General features: G+C 48.8%; 3 protein-coding genes and 1 long non-coding RNA gene across 8 annotated transcripts; 3 read left to right on the top strand and 1 right to left on the bottom strand.

Moving 5' to 3' along the window:
• The first annotated feature begins 194 nt into the window (after window positions 1–194).
• LOC120959815 (zinc carboxypeptidase) lies at window positions 195–13,983 on the top strand. 4 transcript variants are annotated; one of them, XM_049609108.1, is made up of 3 exons: window positions 195–428; window positions 11,373–11,788; window positions 11,892–13,983. In XM_049609108.1, the coding sequence occupies exons 2-3, from the start codon at window positions 11,387–11,389 to the stop codon at window positions 12,897–12,899; spliced, it is 1,410 nt and encodes a 469-aa protein (XP_049465065.1). In that variant the 5' UTR covers window positions 195–428; window positions 11,373–11,386; the 3' UTR covers window positions 12,900–13,983. The 4 variants fall into 4 exon arrangements, with proteins under 4 accessions (XP_049465065.1, XP_040239428.1, XP_040239419.1 ...); XM_040383494.2 differs by lacking the exons at window positions 11,373–11,788; window positions 11,892–13,983 and adding exons at window positions 8,802–9,419; window positions 9,496–10,655 and having other exon boundaries at window positions 203–428; XM_040383485.2 differs by lacking the exons at window positions 195–428; window positions 11,373–11,788; window positions 11,892–13,983 and adding exons at window positions 5,671–6,085; window positions 8,802–9,419; window positions 9,496–10,655.
• Window positions 10,656–11,385, bottom strand: LOC120959853 (uncharacterized). The gene is made up of 2 exons (XR_005752261.2): window positions 11,295–11,385; window positions 10,656–11,118 (listed from the first exon to the last, which is right to left on the bottom strand). It is a non-coding gene; the product is annotated as an uncharacterized LOC120959853 (long non-coding RNA).
• Window positions 13,984–14,090: 107 nt separating the features above from the next.
• LOC120959847 (zinc carboxypeptidase) lies at window positions 14,091–16,029 on the top strand. Its single transcript, XM_040383539.2, has 3 exons — window positions 14,091–14,298; window positions 14,392–14,463; window positions 14,530–16,029. Exons 2-3 carry the CDS (start codon window positions 14,457–14,459, stop codon window positions 15,759–15,761), a joined length of 1,239 nt encoding a protein of 412 aa, XP_040239473.2. The 5' UTR covers window positions 14,091–14,298; window positions 14,392–14,456; the 3' UTR covers window positions 15,762–16,029.
• LOC120959828 (SET domain-containing protein SmydA-8) lies at window positions 15,929–22,528 on the top strand. Of its 2 annotated transcripts, none has more exons than XM_040383515.2 (4): window positions 15,929–16,036; window positions 20,767–21,913; window positions 21,992–22,152; window positions 22,263–22,528. In XM_040383515.2, exons 1-4 carry the CDS (start codon window positions 16,013–16,015, stop codon window positions 22,371–22,373), a joined length of 1,443 nt encoding a protein of 480 aa, XP_040239449.1. In that variant the 5' UTR covers window positions 15,929–16,012; the 3' UTR covers window positions 22,374–22,528. The 2 variants fall into 2 exon arrangements, with proteins under 2 accessions (XP_040239449.1, XP_040239441.1); XM_040383507.2 differs by lacking the exon at window positions 15,929–16,036 and adding an exon at window positions 18,928–19,291.
• Window positions 22,529–23,012: the final 484 nt, after the last annotated feature.

Raw genomic sequence — 23,012 nt, 5'->3', positions numbered from 1 at the left:
CCGATAGAAATTATCTTCGATAAGGAGTTGATGGGAGACCATCACCAACGCAGTACTGCCCGAGCAGTGTGATAGTAGTCGGGATCGATGGTTTGGTAATGGCGCGGACTGGAGACGGGACAGGAGAAGAGGGAAAAACACCCTCCCATCTACGACAACGCGCGTTCGAGGGTTGATAATCTTCTCGTAAAACGGACGCGACCGGTACGGGACGGTTTCAGTGCCCGTTTGGATGCTTCTTCGATCAACTCGTGCCAGGTCAAGGGCGATACTACTGCTAAAGCGGTGAGGGCTCTACTAGTTCGGACAAAACTCCTATTTTTAGTAGTGATTCTGTGTGTAGGCTTCTGTCTGCTGACGACGTGCTCTTCTATAAACACACATTCGCTTTGACGTGATCTCAGCGAGCGGGTTCTCCTGCGTAACAGGTACGTGAGTGTGGTTTCTAATGACCAGCGCGGCCCTTCTTCGATATGATAACAAGTGACAACTTCGCCGTGGGCAGACATGGTCTGCCCGCACAGAGTAAACCGCAAAGAAATGGGATTTTTTTTTCAAAGCGTTGGAGTTCAATGGCGACAACGGTAGTTGAATTACGCGGTACAGCATATCCGACCTTCGTATGACTGCGAATGCTCCCAGCAGGCACTGATTGGCATATTGAGAAGTTGACAGTGGTTTCCGGTGAACCCACCAGCTTCACGCGCTTACAAGATATTAGGTATTGTTGAAAGTGCACGAGCGTGTAAAAGTGCGCGTGTTTGTTGTCTTATGGTGGTAGTGGCTACGCGCTGGTCAGCTAACGATACCATTTATTTCGATGCGTTTCAAAAAGACGTTCGCTGGTGCGCCACGAGATTAGCTGAGCATTACGAACGGATTGGAGCGAGAAAGAGCTCAACAGCAAAAAGGGAGGCATATGAAAATCTCAGTAAAACGTGTGCCCGCGGTTGGGGTAGTGCATGCACTTCGATGAATCGGTTAGCGTTGGAATCTTGGAACATTTTTCAACGTTTCTGCAATGGTTTCAAGGTCTCCGCTAGCAATATCTGCCCCGAGAGTTACTGGAAAAGCAGCAGTGAGAAGGAGGGAACGAGCTAGGTTTCCTCATTGATACACAGACAAGAACTGATCAGAGGCCCACCGCAGTTCAATGGCTCCCGTACGACGAGAACGAGCCTCCCGTTGGGTAACTTTCGTTTGTCCTTGGCGTGCTCATTACCTTTGTCAGATTCCACACACCACAAGTAGAAGTAAAAAGCCCAGGTTTACGTTCCAATTATCGCTCGTACGATCCGTGAGCAACGTATGGAATGGTCGTTGAACCTACCAGAACCAACTCGCCAGCGTCCCGGCCATATACCCATCCCACGTGGTAAGGTGCAGCAGATGGGAAGACCCTTCGATTTTGGTCGAAGTGCATGCGATTTTAGATTTTTCTTTTTGCGCCTATTTGCCATGTCCCCGTTTTTTATTCTGACTGTTGAAGGGAAATACCCGGAGGCTACCGCGCCAGCCACTGCTTTAATGATATGCTTAACCTGTGCGAACGGTGGAACGATACATGAGATCCGTGGTGTTCGGTGCATTCTTCGGCACGAACGTTTCGATACGTGGCGCAAGAAAATCACCCTATTCCAGTTTTAATGTGTATGAAATTCCACTGAGGAATCCGGGTACGGGAATTCATTGGCTTAAAAAAAGTTGTTTGCCGTAAAGTGCGGGATTCCCGTCATAATGTCCCATGTTTCTGTGTTTTTGTTGATATCGATCACCCGGGGGATTTTGTTTGCTACGGGAACATTTAGTCCTATACTTGATCATCGCCGAGATATTTGCTAATAAGGAGAGGCGATGTGTTCGTCTTTGGAGAGAAGAGACGTGGATTCGAAGTTATGTTCTGACGCGTGAAACCATTTGGTTACAATCACAGCCTAGAATAGGCAACAAACGCAATGAGGGGTATTTACTCTCCTGTAAATTTATACACACGCGCTCGCTATGGCGGATGGCCTCGTCGGAGACTTGTATGCGGAAGCAACCCCCTAGTGCGTGAGGTGTGCCTCCCGCGAAAGGGCTGAGTACAGGTAAAATACACCGTGCTACCGCTATCGTTGCACCGTTATTGTGTGGACCATTTTTACGGTCACTGCCATCATTCCCTTCATCTGTCGGACCCCTTACAGCAGTGGTCTCCAACCTGTGGTACATGGCGTTAACAGAAGTGGCCCGCGAAATAATTGATTTTTTTAGAAAAGCTCTACATGTCGTGCATTTTTTCCCACAGTTAAAATTAAATTTTGAAAATACGGCCGAAGCCGTAATAATGTGAATTAAAATAAATAAAAAAAATTAAATGTGCTACAGGCTTGTCTCGAATAAGATGTAAATATAGTTTTGACCAAAAACATTGAACCAAGTCTACAAAATGTATGCCCTCAATAGATATGAGTCGCGGAAAATGTATTATGAAAACCAAGTGATCCGCGATCCTAAAAAGATTGAAAAGCACTGCATTACAGGACGGCGTCACTTTACTATGCTGGCTTAAACTCGACATGCGAATACATAGTGGGCTATCGCTTCCAACGTTTTTGTGGTTGTTAGCTCTCTCTTAACTCGAACACTTTCTGCGACCACAGTTATCTCATTCGCAGTGAAATTACCCGAAGCCTCAACAAGTGTCTGCTCAATTAGAGCCAGTTGAAAATTCGTGATCCATCTCGAGAAGTGTCACCTTTATTACCGCATCGGTTTCTGGTGCCCCCATTCGATGAGATAACCTCGTAGTAGCTCAATGATAAAAAAAATTATTGGCGTTACGTAGTAGGCTGTGTTGGATGTGACAAGAACAATGGCGGGACATTATTTATGGCCTCAGATGTCATCCTCGATTTTGCTCATTGATGCATCGACACGCTCGTAGGTACACTTTGATAATTTGTCAAACTTGCCCAATCTAGATCGGAGGAGGACCGGATCCGCAAGTATTCCAGGGGGTACATGATAGCAGAAATTACTTACAAAGACGCGATTGTGTCGGTATTGGTCGGCGTTCTCGAATGTCCACGCCATGCATATTCAACTCGGGAGGGTTGATAGCGAGTGAAATGGTTATGATGTGATACCCTCTCTCAAAACCCAAGCTCCACCAGCGCCAACGGTCGTCCATAAGAAAGGCAAGATATTCGCTGCACAACCTTGCCCCAAGCGGCCACACAAGCAACCCTGGCACTATCTAAATCCCACATCCTTTTGCGTAATCTTTATTAGTTGATAATGGAATTGGAGGGGGATTGCTATGGAGACCCAGTGGGGCTATTTAAGATAACAATGCATTCTCGAACCGACGCCAAGGAGGAAAAGCAATCGGAATGATGAAAGCGATGAAGACGGAAGGAGCGGGGCAGTAAATCAGGCCCTTTCAAACCGTGGCTAGTTGTTCTAGAGTTGGTTGCATTAGACGTTTCAGTTCACTGGAATTCATCATTTATAGAGAAGATTTAATAGTTGATGAGTGATAAAAATCTGGAGCAGCCACACTATGAACAAACCGAGGTTTTAAAATTCGAGAGCAGATATGACCGTGGGAGAGTCCTGCCATTGGCCATGGCTCAATAGTCATCCCAGCTCAACAAGATCCTCTTGACTTTGCGGACTCTAACCGATAAGTGGACATTGATTAGTTTGCCCTTTCTGCTGCCGACTCCCAGGAAGAATTTTGTTGTTTGCAAGCCGAATGCGAGATAGATGTACATTATCGCTCATACGCCGAGATGGCGAGCGGCGCGATAGTGGCGCAGGGATTAGTCAGAGCCTGTTTGTAATGTCAACATAGCGATCTATTGGGTCGGCAAAAAGTCACACAACACATACGCAACCCTGGAACCATTGTTTTGTCCTGTGTGTAAGGGAGATCATAAAAATTACTGGGACACGTGCTATGTCATGTTTAATTGATTGCCGAGTCGGCTTTTCGATACGATGTCGTTTTAGCTATTATCGCGGTCGGCGAAATGGTCGACGAATTATGTACAGCCGCTTTTAATATGATACAGCCTGTATTATCGTTGTACATCGAGATGGTTTTGATATATTGGGTACTTTATTGAGAGTGTGTCATTATCATTGGGTGTAATTCCCAGGGGCTTTAAGGCTTACGCACCCCTGATAGCTTTGGTGTGATGAACTGGCCCCGGATGTTATTGTAACATCCAAGCTTGAAGTGGTTGAATATATGACCCAGATGTTTAGCACATAGTTCAGAGATATCTGCATGTGGATGTTAATGTCAATGGCTTAGTAGTACCGTTCAGTAATGGCAAATAAGCAGGAAGCAAAACCGCTCCGTAAAGAAATACACGATCAACTTTTATCACCGTAAATGTGAACGTGGTCCTAAATGCGAACAAGGCTTTATTACCGGATATGCAGTTCGCTGCTGTGCTATAGATTTTGCATCAGGTGGGTGTGTTGCGAATCTTTCAAAGAACACCTCTGACATAGTGAAAATTTCATCTTACGCATTCGCTCCTTCGGTTAGAGCGAGAAACATTCCAAGCGACCTTGGCAATGGTCGGACGGGCTTGCGCTCCATCGTTTCGTTTCTCGCGCGCTCGCACTTTGTGGTGGGCACACTTATTCGAAAGGAAACTTCCGAAGCCCAGCAACTTGACAAAATGCTGAAGTGCAAGAGAGGGGGTCAATGCTTATAGGTGTGCGATCGACCGCATCACTTCCGGTCTATGATGTCTGGCTGGTTTGTGCACGAGTGCGGCGTATCGAATGTGACCTGATGGTCGATGGAAACCCGACTGTGGTACCTTTGATTTCATTTAAACGGTCCATACGCGACCTGGCTTTTTTCTTAATAGTGAATAGCATGACCAGAACGTGTCAGGGTGAGAAACGAACCACCACCGGCCGTACAGGAGTATGCGCGTCTATAATTGGGCCATTTGGTCAGCTCGGCCAAATGAATCATTATAGCTTAATAAGTTCTTTAAGTCTGCTTGAAGTTGTGTGTGGATTATTTGTCGTGAAACCTAAAATTTCAAGTCTTCTCAAACAACAAGCTCTGAGGAAATGAAATCATAATTTCGCTATTCCATGCATAGTGACTTACTATACACGTCGCAATAAAAAGCTGAATAAACAACGGCAAAACGTGTGACCAATTTGAGAAAATAAAATAGAATCCGATGTCACGAACAAGGCCGACGATATGACGCTTTGCTATACTGTACACGTGAGTTTTATCGTGATTTTTTTTGCAACAATAGCACGTTACTTTTATTTTTATTATTTGGACGCTGGAAGAAGAAAAACAAATAGGGAGGATCTAAACGCCCCTAAATTGTTTAAACGGAGGAGAAGAGGAACATCTTTTGATGCTCCAAATAAAAAACGATTTCATTCATTTGTATTCCTATTGGTGCATCAATTTTGAAGAGAAAAAAAACAACCAACAATTGTTAGCAGACAAGGATTGTTTATTGGTTCTTTTGCCACTGTCTCCCCTGCAAACCGCGGTTTGTTTTGTTCAACAACAACAACAACAACAACAATAAAAAGCAATCGCAACCTGACATACCAGTTCGGAACATCAACCCGACGTACCACTCCGGAACACACTGAACAAATCCCTTCCACACAACTCTGAAACAAAACAAAAACGAAGAAAAAGAATGAAATAACATAGTTGTCGATCGTGGAAAACTGATGCGCCACTCGGCGTACTTCCTCAGGGGTTTCCCTTGCGATCGCACGCGGCTCGAACTCGATTGGCTGGGGGTTTCACGTGCCGAGCGGCGATCGTTGCGATTCAGTTCCTCGACGGAAGTCCGACGGTTTACACCTTCATTGCAAGGGGTCTACTCGCACATACGCTTTATAACTAGACATTCGCTATCAGGTTGATCACGTTCTTTTAGAGGTGGTGTTTAAAGCCTTTTCCCGATACAACAGTGGATCGCAAACGTTTAGTGTCTTATGGTTTGGCGGGAGTTTCAGGCACAGCCAGTTCTCAATCAATCAAATCCACTATTAATTCTGCAACACAATGGTGCAAACGGTGCTGAAGCGGGTGAGTTATTTTAGCCCGGTTTTCCTGGAATTTGTGCTTGTGGCAGGAAAATCGTACGGCAGTGTTCAAATCCGATACAAACAACATCAAATCGTTCCCGCGTGTCACTGTCTCACTGAGTGAAGCGTACTTCCGATCGCTCACCTTCAATCCCCCCCCCCCTCCTTTTCTGCATTCTCGCAGTGTTGTTGTGCTAGTGCAATTGCACTGCTTACACCATACCTCTCTCCGCGCTCTCTATTTCACTTCCCCAAGCGAGCGTTACATTGTTCCTTCACATTCCGCGTGACGGATTGTGTGTGCGTCGAGTGAAATGGGCGCATTGTACCGCGGTTTGGAATCTAATATCCGCCCAGGAGACCGGTTTTGTGGAAAGTGCATTGTGGAGCGCTTGGAATGCACGTGTGGCATGTGCGAGCACAAGATAGAAAATAGTTGCCCTTCATGTGAATGCACATGCATGCCCGTACGCTTGCAGTGGGTGAATGTGCAGAAAGCGTGCATGGGCGGAGACGCACGAACCGACTTTCCCGCTAGAAGGGCGCTCGCGAAGGAAGCATGCCTGATTGACAATCAGGCAAATGCTGGTGTGCACGGGTATGCTAGAATATTTGACCCCCCCCCCTCCCCTCCACCCAAAAGGAATACAGGCAGTCTCCGTGATACGCGGTACCTCTTATACGGGGATTCGGAGATACGCGGTTTTCTAAATTTGACAGTTTTTTAGCTAATTGTACTGATTTGATACATGAATTGTAAAATTCCAAATAATTTATATTTTGATCGAATGTTAAACACCATTTCAAAGGGTTTACAACTGTTACAGTCAGTCAGAAACATATCAAATAAATAATTCGTAGGATAAAATTACCCCCTCCTGGCAAAATTAAACGAATATTAATGATATTTTGGCAGGCAATTACGAGATTCGACTTACACAGAAAATCGAGATACGCGGTATTTGCGGCCGTTTTTGGTCCCCATTAGCCGTGTCTCTCAGGGACCACCTGTACTACAGGCGTTTCTAGTTATTTGACGCGTGTTCGTATGACACATTCGTATGGCTGTGTGTCGTTCGTAATAATAAAAAAACCGTTGAAAAATATTTAGCATTGTTGGTAAATCGATTATGATATTGCATTGTGTTGCATTATCGTTACATCGTTAAGCCTCCGTTTTTGGGCCGTTTTTTTTGCTTTGCCAATCGTTTTTCGTCGCAATAAAGGCGACCACGAGAGCGCGTGTCGTTTCATGCCCTGTGTGCCCATGCAATCGCTAACCTGTTGCTATTAACGGTAACGTCCAGCAAGTGATAAACGTTTCCCAACCATTATCGGGGAAAGGGGTGTGAGGATGTTTTCCTGTTTTTCATTTCAAGGCCTTAACACCGTGTTACTGAATTTAAAGGTTACCGAAATCAGCTGTCGATGAAGTTGAGCGCGGAGCTTGGCGGAACAATTTCATATCACTTTTTTTGTTAGCTACATCAGTGAGCACATTTGCGTGTGCAAATGTGTAAATAAAGAGTTGTGGAAACCACTGATATTTCAACCCACAGCTCGCCAAAATATTTGATAGGTGTAAAACATCCGTACCAAAAACCAAGGAAAACAAAACGCATTGTTATTATTTCCGTCTGGCGTTACCATTTCTTCCTCGTCTTCCTCGAGCACAGCAACGTTTCAAGTAGAGTTAGCAGTTGGTTTTTGGGATTTTGTTAGGTCAACAAATTGCATCGAGCTGCTTTTTAGCATTTTGTTCAACACTTTACAACCACCGCGTGGTTGAGAAGCAGCGCTAAGCTTTAAAAAGATCATAGCTATAAGCTTTACTTTGCTTGAGAAACAGAAAACGTATATCGATTTTAAACCCCTGCTGCGATTGCCTTGTTTATGTGCTGCACTACGCAGCAGGCAATGTGCACGTGCTTTAATGCGCAGTCCTTTGCCGGAAAGTTTCGAAAATCATTAGCCCCGAAATTATTCAGAATGATTGGTTCATTCATTTAAGGTAATTAAGCATTATGGATGGATGATTCTAGCTAATATGAAACGTAAAAAAAACGACTTCGAAAGAGGAGCAAATAACGCGCGTAATGCCCGAAAATTGCTTTTAACGGAGTAATTGTACGTTCACATTGCGCGTTGTGTAAAATAATTACACCAATAGACTGTAATAATCGACGCGGTGGGCTCTTGGAAAATATGCGAGTATCGTTAGAGATAATGTAAATATTCTTCTTATTTACTAGATCGGTCGGTTGTTTTTCTTGTAATTTTCACCTGAAAGGGAACATGTAAACATATGATAAATGCCATGCTTTACAACTAGTAAAGAGTCACCCTGTGTTATTTTACCAACAACAAGCTCCGCCAACTGGCTGTCAAACTTCCAAACAAAGAGCAAACTGTAAACAAAGGGGCGTACGAGTGGTTACAAGACTAACAGTGATGTCGATGGGAATGGTTATTGCGAGGCCGGATTGCACTACCCGATACGGATAATTTAATTTAAATAAAGCAGCACCGCATTGCTACACCATGGCGGCGCAGGACGAGAGGGAGCCCCTCATTACACCCGCACTGCCGGCGAACCGATCCGGCTATGGCACGGTTGAAGATGTAACCCAAAAACCTCGAATCTTTTCCCGAAGCCCTACTAATCCGCTCGTTCCGTTTCCATTTTTTCTTCTTTTGCTTCCTTCCCCCCCACACAGGCACGTGACGCAATGTCCAAGTTCGTGGTAAACAACGTGGCCGGCGAGTCTGGCCGCAAGCTGCCACAGTACATTGCCGGACTGGCGGCGTCCGGCGGTGCACTGGCGGCCGGCACATTTCTCGGCTGGACGGCCCCGACCGACAAACCGCTCACGGTCGAGGGCGAGTACGGGTTCCCGGTGTCGGACGAGCAGTTCTCGTGGGTCGGTTCGATCTCGAACCTGGGTGCGGCCCTGATGTGCTTCCCGATCGGCTACATGATGAAGCTGATCGGGCGCAAATGGTCCATGCTGGCGATGGTGCTGCCGCTCGTGCTCGGCTGGCTGCTGATCATCTTTGCGGAGAACGTGGCAATGCTGATGGTCGGCCGGTTCTTCCTCGGCGTCGGGGGCGGTGCGTTCTGCGTGGCGGCACCGACGTACACGGCGGAGATAGCGCAGCCGTCGATTCGCGGTACGCTCGGCACGTTCTTTCAGCTGATGGTGACGGTTGGCATACTGTTCGTGTACGCGGTGGGCGCCGGCGTCGACGTGCAGGTGCTGAGCATTATCTGCGGCGTGATTCCGCTCGTGTTCGGTGCGATCTTTTTCTTCATGCCCGAAAGCCCGTACTATTTCGTAAGTAGGGGCTAATTGATGTAGCTCCAGTAGCGCTTGCCGATTTAATTTCACCTTCCCTCTTCCCTCGCGCCAGGTGGAAAAGGGACGGTACAGTGAAGCGGCCAGCTCGCTGAAATGGCTCCGGGGCGCCCAGTACGACGAGAATGCGGAGATCGAAGACCTGAAGCAGGCGGATGAGAAGGTAAAGGCGGAAGCGATCCCGATGCTGGTGGCCTTCCGGCAGAAGGCGACCGTGCGCGCCCTGGCCATCTCGCTCGGGTTGATGTTTTTCCAGCAGCTTTCCGGCATCAACGCGGTCATTTTCTACAACTCGGCCATCTTCGCCAGCGCTAACGGGGGCAAGGAGATGAGCTCGGCGTCGATCATCGTCGGCGGCATCCAGGTGGTGGCGACGCTGCTCGCCTCCGTCGTGGTGGATAAGGTCGGCCGGCGCATCCTGCTGCTCGTGTCCGACCTGATGATGGCGGTGTCGACCATACTGCTCGCGGTGTACTTCCAGCTCAAGCAGGACGACCCGGCCAAGGTGGACGACCTTAGCTGGCTGGCCGTGCTGGCGGTCTGCCTGTTCATTGCCATGTTCTCGATCGGGTACGGCCCGGTGCCGTGGCTGATGGTGGGCGAGCTGTTCGCGAACAATGTGAAAGCGTTCGCCAGCCCGGTGGCGGGCGTGTTCAACTGGCTGCTCGCCTTCCTCGTGACGAAGGTGTTCACCAACCTGAAGGACGCGATGGGCGAGGCGGGCGTATTTTGGCTGTTCTCCGGCATCTCGCTGCTCGGTACGGTGTTTGTGTTTTTGGTCGTGCCGGAAACGAAGGGCAAATCGTTGAACGACATCCAGCGGTTACTGGCGGGCGAGAAGCTGAACGCCGACGAACCGGCCGGACTGCCCGAGCCGAGGGACGAGCGGGATGAGCGACCGGCGCAGGTGGCATGAGCATGAGGGACCGGGGCTAGTAGTGGTTACATATTCCGTAAGGTTTAGTTCTTTTTTTATATTTTGAGTGTGTATAATCGTCGTGTTCCATCGATGTGATATGTAGAACAAAAAGGGATGGGAGATCATAACGGCCACCTTTGGTCGGGGCGAACCTGAACATAGGCAACGCCAAAGTGGGGGAAACGTAGGAGTAGGAGCGACTGATTCGAGGCAGCATTGAATGGAAAATAGCTTAAATCACTAGACAAGTATGGGTAATGACGACATTTTAAATTAAACAATAGTACAAGATACGATTTAAACGGTTTTTAGGGTTTTTTTAATGTTGAGAAATGTTGATTCAGACTGGAAAATGGGCTCCATGGAGTTGTTATAAACTCTAACCGAGTCCTGCTCGGCAAAACAAATAGTCAATCTCGGTCACAATCGAAAAGTTGTTCCATAAATCTTTCGTCGAGAATCATTCATACGAATCTTCAGTGCTTAGTGATTCGAATCTCAAATCGACTCTTGAAAGATTCACGAATCTCCCAAGAATCTTCAAAAAGGTTCATGAATCCATTAAAATGCATATATCTCAAGAGATTCATGAATCTTGTATGATGTATGATTTTCAAAATATTGAATATGCGCGATGCCACGTAACAACTTGCCCGTCGTGGGTTCAAGCCTCGCCTCCTGTAGCAAAACAAACTATCCAGCTGCTTGGTGCATAAGTCTCGAACTATACAGGTGCCATGACCACGAATGTTGTAACGTCTAGAAGAAGAGTAAAGAGAAACACTATGAATCTTTGAAGATTTATGTTTTCTCTGAGATACATGATTCTTTCGAGATATATGAATCTTTCGAGATTCATGAGTCTTTCGAAGTTCATGAGTCTTTCGAGATTCTTGAATTTTTGGAGATTCAGATTTACTCAGGTTCAAATTTACCCAACGCTAGTATCGTTATCCACTTTCAGTGTGCTGTTAGTTTTCTACCTGCGTTCTTTATCCCACTTTTCTTCGCAGTCCTTATCTCGATAATGAAACAAATGCCTACATCCTGTCAAACGCAACAGTCCCTACCCAGCTGTCACTCGGTGCGGAACGTAATTCCACTCTCACGTAAGCAAATCGAGCGATCGCAGCGCCCAACGAGGATGGTAGCTTGCGGTCAGGTGCTGGCGTGTTGGACGCTACTAGCGTTGCTCGCCGGGGTCAGCGCCGATCCGGCCCGGTACGACCACTTCCGGCTGTACCGGCTGCTGATCGAAACACCGGCGCAGGTTGAGATGCTGCAGCAGCTCGAGAAGCAAAGCGATAGCTACGCGTTCATGGGCCATGCGCGGCAGCCGAACCAAAACCTCACGATAATGGTGGCGCCGCACAAAATTGCCGAAATAACTGAGCTGCTGCAGCGATACGAGCTGCAGGGCAGCATACTGGTAGGTAGAAGAGAGGGCCCTATTTCTCTCTCACTCTCTATGTTGTGCTGTGTTTGCATTAATTTACTTATTCTCGTTTCCCTGCTCGCGCGATTTATTCTAGCTCTACAACATGCAGGAACTGATCGATCGGGAAAAGGCAACAATCAAACCGAAAGGCACAAGGCCGGAAGAGTTTGGCTGGCAGTTCTACCATCACCTGGACACGATCAACGAGTGGCTCCGGTGGCAGGCAGGGCGCCATCCGGAGCTGCAGCTGCTAGAGCTGGGCGCGAGCTACGAGAATCGGTCGCTGTATGGCGTGAAGCTGGGCACGAACCCGGCCAACAGTGGCGTTTTTGTCGAGTGCGGCATACACGCCCGGGAATGGATCTCGCCGGCGAGCTGCACGTTCGTGCTGAACGAGCTGCTCTCCTCCGACCGGCCGGACGTGCGCCGACTGGCGGACCGCTTCAACTGGATCATCTTTCCGGTGGTCAACCCGGACGGCTACCGGTACACGTTCGAGGGCGACCGGTTTTGGCGCAAAAACATGCAACCGTACGGGGTGTGCCGAGGCGTCGATCTGAACCGCAACTTTGCCAGCGACTGGAACGGGCCGGGTGCAAGCAACGATCCCTGTCGGTACGACTTTGCTGGTGGCAGTGCGGCGAGCGAGCCGGAAACGCGCGCACTGGTGGAGTTTCTGGAGCGGCACGTGGCGCAGTGGCGCATCCGGACGTATTTTTCGGTCCACTCATTCTCGCAGCTGGTCATGTTTCCGTACGGCTACAAGGTGGACCGGGTGCCGAACTATGACGATCTGGTGGCGATCGGGCGGAAAGGGGTGGATGCGATCGAGCGTGCGCACGGCGCCCGGTACGTGTCCGGCGCGATGATAGAAACGATCTACCCCTCGTCCGGGGACAGCGTGGACTGGGTGTATAGTGCGCTGGGCGTACCGGTCGCGTACACGTTCGAGCTGCGCGGACCCCCGGACAGTACCAATATGTTCGTGCTGCCGGCGGAGGAAATCATCCCGACCGCGGAGGAACTATTGGCCGCGTTCATTGCGATGCTTGGTGAGGCGACTCGGTTAAGCTATTACGACGGTGAGCGGCAGGAACTGTAGGTGGGGAATGATGGAGAGAATTGGGTGGCGCAGGTGGAATGGAATGTAGCAAAAGCTTAGTGTACGGTGGAGCGGCGGTATGCCATGATTTATGAGGGTTTATTTTACTTACTTATCAGGTTCGGCAAACAATTCGTTCGGCTGCAGTGTGTTCCTCAGCTAAATAAGAAATGCCCGTGGTCCATGATGTCTATTGTTTCCTATCTTAGAGATACTTATCTGAATAGCTCATGCTCAGCACATTTATTTTCTCAGCTAATGGAAGAATTCGTTTCTTAAGAATGAGGCAGAAGAACTTGGACACAGTATTTCATCACAGCCCAACTGTTAACTATTTAAGATAGATGGTTCGAAAGATTGAAATTTCAAACCATTGCTTTTTGCTGGCTTCATGCAGCCATTGAGCGCCATTTGACATTATTATGCTCAGAATTAGTCCGGTAACGGAATCAGAATTGACTCCACTATTGGAATTAGCTCCGGGATGAGAATCGGTTCTTGAATTCAAATAAGAAGTTTCAGAAGCGAAATCAGTTCTGGAATCTCAATGAGAATGGATCGTTAACAAGTAAATTTTGAATGCCAAACGCCTATTCTTATGGAGATACCTAAAACGATTTCGGAGCCGATTCCTATTATGGAGCCGATTTTGATTCAAAAACCAATTTCAATTCCGGATTTTTCGATTCTGTTAGCAGCTCGAATGGCTGCTCGAACGCGCTTTTTAGCACAGGGCCGCTGACAGTAGCGTTTCATTTTAGCACAGTTTTTCTGCGTCCCATAGAGATGGGGATTATAGAAGAGAAAGTATCGAAAAGTAACTAGGTACTATGCAATTCGTTGCCAGTAATGAAATATTGTGGCATTGCAATATATTACTGTGTAATGTTTATTTTTCCACTTTGAGTTTGTACCCGTCGCTAAATATTGACTATAAATCAGTTCGAGAATCGGTATGCGTTTGGCATTTGCTCCAGAACTGGTATAGGTTCGAGATCAGTTCCTTTGTCGTTTAAATCTTGTTTAAGTACCGCTAGAAACTTCACTGCGGAGTAGTACATAATAAACGCCCGGGCACTTTGTATTATTTATCGTTCATTTTTATATTTTTAAATCAAATACCACCATGGCGTACACATCTCTATTTGGGTACACCGCAACGTGCAACCAAAACAAACAGCGAGCGTGAGTGTGTTTTTTTTCGTTTCCCAGCAACATCTAGTGAGATAAAAGCGAGCTACAATAATCCTTCGTCATCGTCTCTTGGTATTTCGACACTGCAATTGGAGATTGTCTTACAGGTCTGGTGGTGATTCCTTTTTTTAATATAAGACAAACGTACAGAGAGATAAGATAGCTTTCATGACGGTGCGTGTCCATCAACATCCATAGAGACACGGTAAGAGAATAAGGTCATCAAGGAGAACAATCCGATGAACGGTTGAATTGAATTTGATTGATCTCGTTCATCCGTGTTTTTTTTTCTTTGTAGGTTGCAAACCCCGATCCCGACGAACAAGGCCGGACGCGCGAATCCTCTCCTCAGTCGCAGGCAAGATGTCTGGTAAAACAGATTTCCTTCAAGCCGTGCTGTTTACACTAATACTCACTGTTTCGCCGCTTTTCCAAGGTGCTGCCGCCGTGGATGGAGCCGCCCGGTACGACCATTACCGGCTGTACCGTGTCGAGCTGGCGACGGACGAGCAGGTGCAGCTGTTCCAGCAGCTTGAGGCGAAGAGCGACAGCTGCACCTTTTACGGCCATGCGCGGCAACCGGGCCAGCAGCTCACGATCATGGTGTCCGCCAGCAAGGTCGCGGACTTTGAGGATCTGCTCGCGCTACACGCAGTGAGCGGGCGCGTGCTCGAGCGCAACATGCAGCAGCTGATCGAGCGGGAAGCGGCCACGGTACAGCCGGCCAGCATCGACCCGAGCCAGATGGACTGGGACCACTACTTTCAGCTCGAGACGATTTACGCCTGGATGGAGCTGCTGGCGGAACGCTTCCCGGGCGCGGTCAGCACGCTCGACATCGGCACCAGTTACGAGGGGCGCCCGATCAGGGGAGTGAAGCTGTCGCGCCGTCCCGGCAACAAAGCGATCGTGGTCGAGGGTGGCATACACGCGCGGGAGTGGATTTCCCCCGCCACGGCCACATTTCTGCTGCACGAGCTGGTCACGTCGGAGGACCCGACCGTGCGCGAGCTCGGCACCGCGTACGATTGGTTCTTCTTCCCGATCGTGAACCCGGACGGGTACCGGTTCACCTTCACCGGGGACCGGCTGTGGCGCAAAAACCGCAAACCGTACGGCCTGTGTCGCGGTGTCGATCTGAACCGCAACTTCGACAGCAACTGGGGCGGGGTCGGTTCGAGCGACGATCCGTGCAGTTACGATTTTTCCGGCAGTGGCCCCTTTTCCGAGCCGGAAGCGGTCGCGCTCGCTGACTTTGTGCGGAACAATGTGGGCCCGGCCCGGATACGGACGTACATTGCGCTGCACTCGTACTCGCAGCTGCTGATGTTCCCGTACGGCCACACGGCGGACCGTGTGCCGAACTACGACCATCTGCGGTCAATCACCGAGAAAGGAATCGCCGCGCTGACGGCAGTCAGCGGAACATCGTACCGCGGGGGAAGCAAGTACGAAACGATCTACCCGTCGAGCGGTGGCTCGATCGATTGGGCTTACCGTCCCGGTGGCGTACCGGTGTCCCTGACGTTCGAGCTGCGCGGGCCGCCCGATTCCACCGACATGTTCATACTGCCGGCGGACCAGATCCGGCTGGTCGGGAAGGAAACGCTCGCGGCATTCGTGGCAATCGTGCAGGAAGCGGCCCGCCTCGGTTACTATGATAGCTAGGGGGCGCCCTCGGGGAAGGCGAGAAGGGAGGAAAGCAGGGAAGGAATAAAAATATCTTCGTGGCACCCGAAGCCGACAGCCCTTCGTGGCTGATGCTGATCGAACCTGCGAACATACATCGCTAAATTTATACGCCAATTTAATTGATCGATTTTTTGTTCCCCCTGTGCGTGAGAGTGGAGTTGAGTGTGTGATAAGATAAGCAAAGGCGAAAAACGGGAAAGTGTACAGTAAAAACAAAAAGCCAACCCATGGAGAAAACGTTGTACCGCGTGGTGAGTCGTTTGCTTTCAATCTGTGAGGGGGAAAGAAAGAGGGAGCATCAATTTCAGATCGGTCTTCATTTCTTCGGTCCTTCAAAACGCCAACCAAGCAGTCATGTATTACAAAACAAATTTGCTCGCGTTAGTCGATACCAATCTCCCCTCCTCCCCTTTGAAGATACTGTTCGGCTTGCTTCCGGCAAAACAAGTGCCATTCGGGTTTCCGATTTATTGTGCCCCACTTGAATTAGCTTTCTCAAAGGGTTCCTTCGGACAGGCTCCAGGCGGGCTTTAAAGATAAGACCCAACGGCAAAAAACAACAGCGAAATAAATCCAGGTGATATGTAAAAATAGTGTGATTGCATCACGCCGCACAGCTACTGCTTCCGATCGCATTACGCACTCGAGTCACGTACGGCAAGATTTTCGCTGGAAAAGGTAGGCTTTGGGGAAAATGGTACACTCAACATTTACGGCACTCGAATTCCAATCATTCTGTGCGTGCCCCATTGTTACGAATACATAGACCTCGTTTAATGAGACGAATGGATTGGAAGAAATTTTGTATCACACTTCATTTGACCACGAGGAGCTCAAACTTAATAAACAAAAGCATTGGCGCGCGCATCTGAATTGAGTGTAATGCAGGCGTTAATTACGCTCCCGGGTGCCTCCACTTATACACAACAGCTTGATTTATTATGTAGCTAATTTTCTTTCTTTACTCGCACACTTTATGTATAGCACGTGTAGAAAATAGCATTCATAAAGATCAGATGCTAACCGCCTTTATGATGAGCCTTCTGTATGGTGACGAGGCAACGAGAGCGAAGATATAAAAAAAACTGCAACATCTCTTAATGAGCCCCACCCAACTCCATCCTTCGCATTCCTCTTTCTGCTGTTAGCTTCGCGTACGCTACCCGCTACGCTTGCCATCACGTGGAAATGATTTCAAACTCTGAGGATTACGGGTTTGAATCGGGGTAGAAATGAAAGTCGAAGGTGAAATGAAGAGGGGATGGAGCGGTCGTGCATTCCCACCACCACCGTGCAGCACATCAGCACCTCTCTTCTGGTCAGTTGAGCGATGCGGCTCAGAAACCATCTCCGGGCCCATCTTTTTCCGCCAATTCTCATCGTACGGCTATATTTATAAGCGGCTACACGCACAGGGCGCTGCATTGCAACAGAATTTTTAAAGACATATCAACCGTCTCGAGAGAGATTTTACACCACCCGCATGAACGTGCCGAGTACGCCGGCGCACTGAACCCGGACACCGCTCAGCCAAAATCATCATCAGCCCTTGAGGGATGGTGAATGCATTTCATACACAGTTTAGCATTTTGCAATAACTTTAGCTAAAATATATGTAGATCTCCGAAAAGCGAACTGTATTCAAAAGTTGTTTATTGTAAGAAATACCACATAGCCTTGGAACTCTGCTCGTGGTTTTTATTGTTTTATTTATTTTTCAAATGAGCTACAAAATCTATATTGAATGATTGGATGTAAAGTTTAAATCATTTAAAAAATATCGTATTTTTGCGGATTCCTCGGAGCACATAGTACAAAATATTCAGGCCTATTTCATTCTTGCGATTCGAGATATCTCGACGTCGAGTTGAATATTGCTAAGGAAATCAGATTTACTTTGCTGCTAAACTACCCCTCTTTTAAAAACGGCTTTGAAGTTTCGATAGAAATGTGTCAAGTAGAAGAGTTTTATACATGAATGTGCCTACTTGTTCATTCGATTCAAAAGTCGATTCAAGCCAATCGTTAACGAACATAAAACCCTAGCGGGAAATTGATCGAAAACGATGTTTTGACATATTTCGGTGGCCCGTCTCCATTGATTTTCGCCATCAGACTCTACAACAACAAGCATATTTCGATAAGCAATCCAGGCGAATTTCTCGACTCGAGTAAAAGAATATAATAAGCCTAATTTTCTATTCTTTTCTTTTTCTTCTATTTGGCGTCTATGTCTGGCATGGTCTTCATGCAAAAAGAGATGAAAATGTATACTTGCATAAACACCACCGGCATACATAAACGTCTACTAGCAACCGACTAGTCAACCGTCGCACAAGTGGCCAATTAGCTTAAGGGAACTCTCATTATGGGTTTCAAGCTATTGCAAATTTTAAATTTAAGTAAATTAGTAGTCAAGCAGTACCGGCTTACGAAATCAAACTCAAAGTGTCAAGTCAACTCATGTGAAAAAGATTCGTCCAGAAAAAACAGATAAAGGCATGAAAACATTGTGAATTAGACATTTACCAAGCGAAGAAATAATTTATATTACAGGTAAAAATCATCACAAAAAATCATTTACAAGTGGATTGCATGAACCCATGTACATAACATTTTATAAACTTTGTAAAGGAGATTATTTTTTTAAACCAGACGGAACAGCCGTAATAAGCCGTATTGCTTAGGTGTTCATTTCTACTTAAATTAAACATATAGCTAACCAGGTTGTCCTTCCATTAATAAATAAATAAACTTACAACTAACAAATTTAGTTTTATGCAGCACTGGTGTGAAATAATTTTCTGTTGTTTTATGGATTCAAACTTTCCCACTACTATGAAAATAATCTCTTATTGTCCTACTGATGTGGATCCAAATTCATCCCGATAACATGGTTTCACGAGTCAGATAGATTTTCTCCCAGCGTCAGACAGACCGTGAGATAGAGGCCTTATCTTGGGTTGAGTGTACAAGACATTCGACATGTCATATTGGAAACCAACGGAATTCGTTTGCTCAAGAGCCCAGAAATAAGAATCGAGTTAGGCAGTCAGTTAGAGTCAGTTAGTAGCTCTGGCTTTCCTTTCCAACTTCATAATTTTCTGCATAATCTCCATAGAAGGTTACAACCAGTGGAACTAATAATTATCCACGAAGCCGTGTATTATCTGAAGCTACTAGAAAGTTGCACGCTCACCATCTTCCTATCGCCCAGCACAGAACTGAACACTTTTCCTCGGACACGCGTAAGAACAGTCAGCCTGCTTGTCAGCACTGGTTCGGCCTGGCCAGTGCGATCTGTCTGTCCGTCCGCACTGTCCGCTTTTAGGTGGCGTGCGAGCGAACGAGGGCGAACGTGTGTGATGTCATCCACTGTCTGCCGTGTCTGTAGTGCTCCAGCATTGCAGCGCTGTGCCGGCTGTCAGCAGGTCGGGTACTGTGGCCGCGACCATCAGCGGGCCGATTGGAAGGCCCAGCATCGTGACCAGTGTCGTCGGTTCAAAGTGAGTTTTGCCCCCCGTCCTCGCTGGCCTGAGCACTCGTTGCGAGGAAATTAGTCCCAATGGAGTGACAGGCAGAATTGCGTCATCCTTTCTTTCTTCTAAACACACGCAAGCGGATCGCTGACAAGTGGACAAATTAGTTAAAAAAAAATAAGTAAAACAAAAAAAAAACCACATCGATCGGTAGGAAACTGTTTCAGCACACGGGTGGCGATGAGTTTGGCAGACTGTGACACGCAGCAAATCGGTCACTATTTTTCTTTCCGTCAGCTTCAATCACTGCTCAGTGCGAAGGTCGTAGTGGGACCATTAGGGGGATTCTCTTCCCTTGACGAAAAGTTGCTATAAGCTATATATACTTTCTGCTTGGATCGCGCGGCAAGTGTCCATCACCATTCAAATCTGCCAACGATCAAATGTAACAGAAACGACATATCCCCTACAAGCGGAAGCAACCCAGAGCACAACAGCCGGCTGTTGAGCTCCGTATCTGAAGCATCCAGCACGGAAGGGGAGCGGGTAAGCTATTTGAGCTGATATTACAGTTTAAAATCTCGACAACCAAAGTAGGATATGCCAGCTGGACCACCAACGGGGTTGGAAGTTAATGAGTTTGCCGTTGTCTCATTTCCATGCGTTTCTGGCTGTTCTTTTGTTGCGGGTGCGACGTTCGTGCGATGTCCTCACACTTTATTTCTCAATCTCTCTCGAGAGTGGATTAAATTCCGTGAAGTGGGAATAAAACCTACAACCTCATTACATCCGCTTTGGCCTGACAGAGACGGGTGCATGTGTTCGACGATGTTGCGTGTGTGGCAGGAGCGTTGTGCTTGTGAGTCTATTTTTTGAAATCTTACACTCAAAATGAGCCCCAATCGTCGGGAGGGACAGCAAAACACGTAATTGCTTGAATTATCATCCCAGTGCCATAACATACTAAATCCGCTTCAAAAAAGACCTTTCCCAGTGTCAAGAAATTCTGGAGAATTCATAAGCCCCTCGTACTACTCTTGGGACGGTTTCCGCGCACCGAGTCCCGCCGTGATGCTCGCTCCTAAAGAATCGGTAACAATGTAGTAGCGGTGCTCGAGCAAACATATCGCCCCACGAAAAGGGCTACACTGACGCGATACTTCTTGGGTCGGAAGTAAGGAAGAGAAGGAATATTTAATCAACTCGCTATCGGGCCGGGAGTGCTTGTGTGGAATGGGCCATAAATAGCAACAGTGGGCGTCTGCTCCCAGAAACGGCAGTGAGGTTCTATCAGCTCCTAGCCCGAAACCTTGCCCTGAAAGGACCGTTTGACATTTGAGCTCGCAGTGGAGTTTAGAGAAATCGTTAATTAAGGAGCTGGAATGACAGGAACCCACCCAAGATCCAGTGACATAATGCGGCCTAGGGGAATGCGGTCGTCCTTGCCGTGCCTCCCGCAGTTCAAGCAGCACTCAACGTTCTCCCCATTTTTTTCTCTTCAGGTTGTACGCAATGATCGGCTTGGGCGCCATCTGGTGGCGACGAGACACATCAAGCAGGGTGAAATCATCTACCGCGATGAGCCGTACGCGGTCGGGCCGAAGATAGCGAACGTGCCGCTCTGTCTCGGCTGCAACCGCAATCTGATGGCCGGTTGGGATGCGACCCGCGGGCTCGACCGCTTCCACGAATGCTCCCGGTGCGGTTGGCCGCTTTGCGGGCCGGGCTGCGAGGAGGTGGCCCAGCACCGGCCGGAGTGCAGTGTGCTGGCGGGCAGCGGCTACCGCCCCAACATCCGGCCCAACCCGTCCAATCCCGAGCAGCGCGAATCGGCGTACTGTGTGATAGTGCCGCTGCGCGTGCTGCTGCTCGAACGGATCGCGCCCGAGCGGTATGCAACGGTGCAGGGGTTCGAGTCGCATCTGGACGAACGGTTGGCTAGCCCCCTGTACGGCGTGTTGCGCTCGAATCTGGTGCCGTTCCTGCGCCAGGTGCTGCGGCTGCAGCAGTACAGTGAGCAGACGGTGCTGAAGCTGAGTGCCATCCTGGACACGAACTGCTACGAGATTCGGCTGCCGGAGCAGCATGTGAAGGTGCGCGGGCTGTACCCGCTCGGTGCGATGCTGTCGCACGACTGTCGCCCGAACACGAAGCACTATTTTGACGACCGGCTGCATATGGTGCTGGTGGCGACGGTCGACATCCCGGCCGGTGGTGTCATCCACGCGTCCTACACGCAACCTCTGCTCGGGACGGTCCAGCGCCGGCTTGCCCTTCGACAGGCAAAGTGTTTCGACTGCTGCTGCGAGCGATGCGCCGATCCGACGGAGTACGGCACGAGCGCCAGTGGATTCCGGTGCCCCAACTGTCGCCGGACGCCGAGCCTTGTGCTGGCGGCGGAACCGACCAACTACCGGACCGTTTGGCGCTGCCAGAACCAACGCTGCGCGTACCAGGAGCGGCCGGACCAGTACGTGGCGCGCTGCGAACGAATGCAGCAGGAGCTGCTCGCGCTCGATCGCACCGAACCGGCCGGCTACGAGGAGTTTCTCGCACGCCACGCTACCACCCTGCACCCCTGGAACGCGTACATGCTGCAGGCGAAGTATGCGCTGACGCAGCTGCTAGGCAGCGCCCGCCCAGCCAAAGGTAGCCAAGGACGCACGCTGTCGCGACGCATCAAAAGCCGGGCCGCATCTTACTGAACTCACTTTCACTTTCTTGCAGCACCGCCTTCGGAAGCTGCCGCTCGGCGAACGGTGGAGCTGTGCCGCGATTTGCTGGCGGTGGCCGAGCGACTCGAGCCCGGTTACAGCACCTTCCGTGCCAAGCTGCTGCTGGAGCTGGGGTCCGCACTCGCCACCCTACATGCGCTCGGCGTCTTATCGGTAAGTTCGGCAGAGATTAAAAAAAAAAACAACCCACCGCCCGGGAAAAGGACATAATGATAGCACATAATTTTACCACCCTCCCTCGCTTCCCTTCTCCTGTTTGGTAGGATCCCGAACGACAGGAATGGCGCACGGCAAGAGCCGAGCTGGAGTGCATTGCCAAAACGGACCCAACCGTGGACGTCAGCAGCGTTGGGAAGGAAAATGGCTCGTCGTAAACAACCACTCAACCGTGCCGGGCGAAAAAAAACGAAGTGCGTTCTGTAACCGATGTAAGCCAACCCACGCCTCCCCGTCCTCAAGCTTCCACGCATCCTGGCGCCCGTTCCGATGATTGACCGGGTGCTTGAGAATAAATTCCAAGGATTTTCTTAACCAGTTGCCCTTTGGTTCCTTTCCCGTTGAAGGGTGTAATCTTTTTTTCCGGCAGAATGATTATCGATACAGTGTATGTGTGTATGTGTGTGTGTGTGTGTGTGTGTGTGTGTGTGTGTGTGTGTGTGTGTGTGTGTGTTAATGTGTGAAAATTCACTTACCCAACCGCAAGGACATTGAAGGACACCGGGATTTAGAAGATACCCTTCACCCTTCGCATAGTTTAGGACGATGACTTTCCCCGCTGCTTTGTCCGCTGCTTCGTCTTCGCTATCGCTTTCTGCTGTGCATGACACCTTTTTCTAGTGGGGGACTTATCTGCGCACGTGTCTGTGTGTGTGTGTGTGTGTGTGTGTGTGTGTGTGTGTGTGTGTGTGTGTGTGTGTGTGTGTGTGTGTGTGTGTGTGTGTGTGTGTGTGTCAACGATGGGGTTCAACGATGGGGTTCAACGATGCCATTCTCCCCGCGGTATCGCACGCAAT

This window comes from Anopheles coluzzii, chromosome X (genome assembly GCF_943734685.1).
Source record: "Anopheles coluzzii chromosome X, AcolN3, whole genome shotgun sequence".
In the NCBI taxonomy this organism is placed as follows: domain Eukaryota; kingdom Metazoa; phylum Arthropoda; class Insecta; order Diptera; family Culicidae; genus Anopheles; species Anopheles coluzzii.
The sequence above is the reverse complement of the archived record's forward strand: the minus strand, read 5'-3'. Positions and strand labels throughout refer to the sequence as shown.